Raw genomic sequence first — 2,273 nt, 5'->3', positions numbered from 1 at the left:
CATGGCAGCGGCGGTGGCAGCAACAATAAAGTTATGCCTTCTTTCTTTGCGTGAACATTTGGGTGGTGTTATGCAAATCTTCCCACATCGTGACATAGACATGTGGGGGGCGTGTTTAAACAAGGTGGTTTAGGAGGGCGTGGATGAGTCTTAACTTTTTATAAAGAATATCCCTTTGGGTTTGAGACTTCAGTCTTTGCAACTTTAGGGATCTCATCTATTCACGAACAGCTTGTAACACTCCAAAGAGAAAGGAAAACTTGAAATCGCGTCGTATGACCCCTTTAAATGTTGTATTAAGTTAGTGATAATAATTTATATCTCCTTTCTTCTCATTTTCAGTGTCCAGTTCCATCCTGAACACATGGCAGGCCCAACAGACCTTGTTGGTCTCTTTGATGTGTTTCTGGATACAGTCAAAGATGCTAAAGAGGGCAAAACTGGAAAAACAGGTGATCTGTTGACGTACACTTGTTCTTGTAGGATTGTTTACATACTTGTTTGTCGTATCTGTTTACTGTAATTACATTATTTCTGATGTGTTGTGATTCTGTTGACATGACTAATTACTAAACCCTTATCATTTTTGCAGTTAAGCAAAGACTAACAGAATACCTCACTTTCCCTGGATCTCCTGACCCGGAAGCGTTTGTTCGACCTCGTAAAGTTTTGGTTCTAGGTTCAGGAGGGCTTTCCATTGGACAGGCTGGAGAGTTTGACTATTCTGGATCTCAGGTGATTTGTCAAAGGAGAAAAAACCTCGAGAGTGTTTGGAGTGCAAATTAAGGGTGGTATCTCAACTGTTTAGCTGATTATATTAGTAGTAGTAAAAGAAGTGGTTGTAGTATTTGATCAGTTTCCTGTATTAATTTGAAACTTGCTTGATCTTAGAGTAAATGAAGCTTACGACTGAATCTTATAAACAATCGGCTAGTGGGAAGCCAACATTCTGGGACAAGTCTAATCATCAGTGTAATAAGTTAACCAAAAGTAAATGTAAGCAGCTTTTTCCAAATTGATTTTTTTTCTCAGGCTATAAAAGCTCTGAAAGGAGAGAACATCCAAACCGTTCTTATCAACCCGAACATTGCCACAGTACAGACCTCAAAGGGCCTGGCAGACAAAGTCTACTTCCTCCCTATTACACCAGAGTATGTCACACAGGTAAGAGAAAGCTGTCCATCCCAAAGTAAGTTACATGGCGAATGTTTTCTTGACAGATTTTGAAAACTGAAATAATGCTTTAAAACACACGGTTCAGCTTTTGACTTCAGAGTTTTAAATGTTTGTCAAACGTTCATCCTGCTGTCCTTCAAATAGGTGATAAAGAATGAGCGTCCAGATGGGGTGTTGCTCACATTCGGTGGTCAGACGGCCCTGAATTGTGGTGTGGAGCTCACTAAGCAAGGAGTGCTGGAAAAATACAAAGTGCGTGTGCTTGGAACCCCAGTGGCCTCCATAGAGATGACCGAAGACAGAAAGATCTTTGTGGAGAAGATGGAGGAAATCAATGAGCATGTTGCCCCCAGTGAAGCAGCCATGTCTGTTGAACAGGTCAGCTCATTACTCTACTGTACATCAGGGCATCTCAAATGTAAAAATAAAAGAATATCTCTTTGGATTTGAGACTTTAGTCTTTGCAACTTTACAGATCTTCTTTATGCACCAAGAGCTTGTAACACTCTAAAGAGAAAGGAAAAAATTAAATCACATCATATGACCCCTTTAATATCAATATATATGGCAATATAATTTTTTTCAATATCAGTGATATGATTTTTAAACACATTTCTGATATTTTGATACACATTACCAGTGTTTCCCATTCATTGATTTATTTGTGGCGTTTGACTTCGTTGAATAAACATGAGCACTGCACGTTTCAAAATCAAAAAGCAGCGCAGGTGTTTTATATGAATGTCTTTGAAGGGAACGTCTTCAGAAAAGTTTCGATGGCATTTTAATTTTATCTGATAAAGCAGCGTTCATGAGCGCAGCGCTGCTTTGTGTACAGCCGTTACCGGGGAAACCACTGTTACTACCGCTCCAGAAGTGCCTCCTGCTGGCACAGAATGAGCCAGTCTCCAGAAACATGTTTTTGTTGTTGCCCACTCTTTGTTTTTGTTTTCTGCAGCAACTCTGAGCAATTTTTATATTAGTTATCCTGGCTGAAGAACTTTTCTTTCAATCTATAAGAATAATCAGCCTACACTACCAGTCAAAAGATTTTTTTGTAAGATATATATATTTATATATATTATAATATAATATAA

The 2,273-nt window shown here is 38.8% G+C and overlaps 1 protein-coding gene across 4 annotated transcripts in view; it reads left to right on the top strand.

Annotated features, from left to right (window-relative positions):
- The window catches only part of cad (carbamoyl-phosphate synthetase 2, aspartate transcarbamylase, and dihydroorotase), a 44,133-nt gene that overhangs the window by 16,133 nt on the left and 25,727 nt on the right, over nucleotides 1-2,273 (top strand). For all 4 annotated transcript variants that reach the window (XM_016537520.1, XM_016537519.1, XM_016537518.1 and 1 more), the window contains exons 8-11: nucleotides 343-452; nucleotides 593-735; nucleotides 1,033-1,164; nucleotides 1,321-1,554. In XM_016537520.1, the coding sequence (XP_016393006.1) occupies nucleotides 343-452; nucleotides 593-735; nucleotides 1,033-1,164; nucleotides 1,321-1,554 (619 nt within the window). The remainder of the gene's footprint in view (nucleotides 1-342; nucleotides 453-592; nucleotides 736-1,032; nucleotides 1,165-1,320; nucleotides 1,555-2,273) is intronic.

Source organism: Sinocyclocheilus rhinocerous, unplaced genomic scaffold (assembly GCF_001515625.1).
Source record: "Sinocyclocheilus rhinocerous isolate Xijiao unplaced genomic scaffold, SAMN03320098_v1.1 scaffold185, whole genome shotgun sequence".
NCBI classification, from domain to species: domain Eukaryota; kingdom Metazoa; phylum Chordata; class Actinopteri; order Cypriniformes; family Cyprinidae; genus Sinocyclocheilus; species Sinocyclocheilus rhinocerous.
The sequence above is the reverse complement of the archived record's forward strand: the minus strand, read 5'-3'. Positions and strand labels throughout refer to the sequence as shown.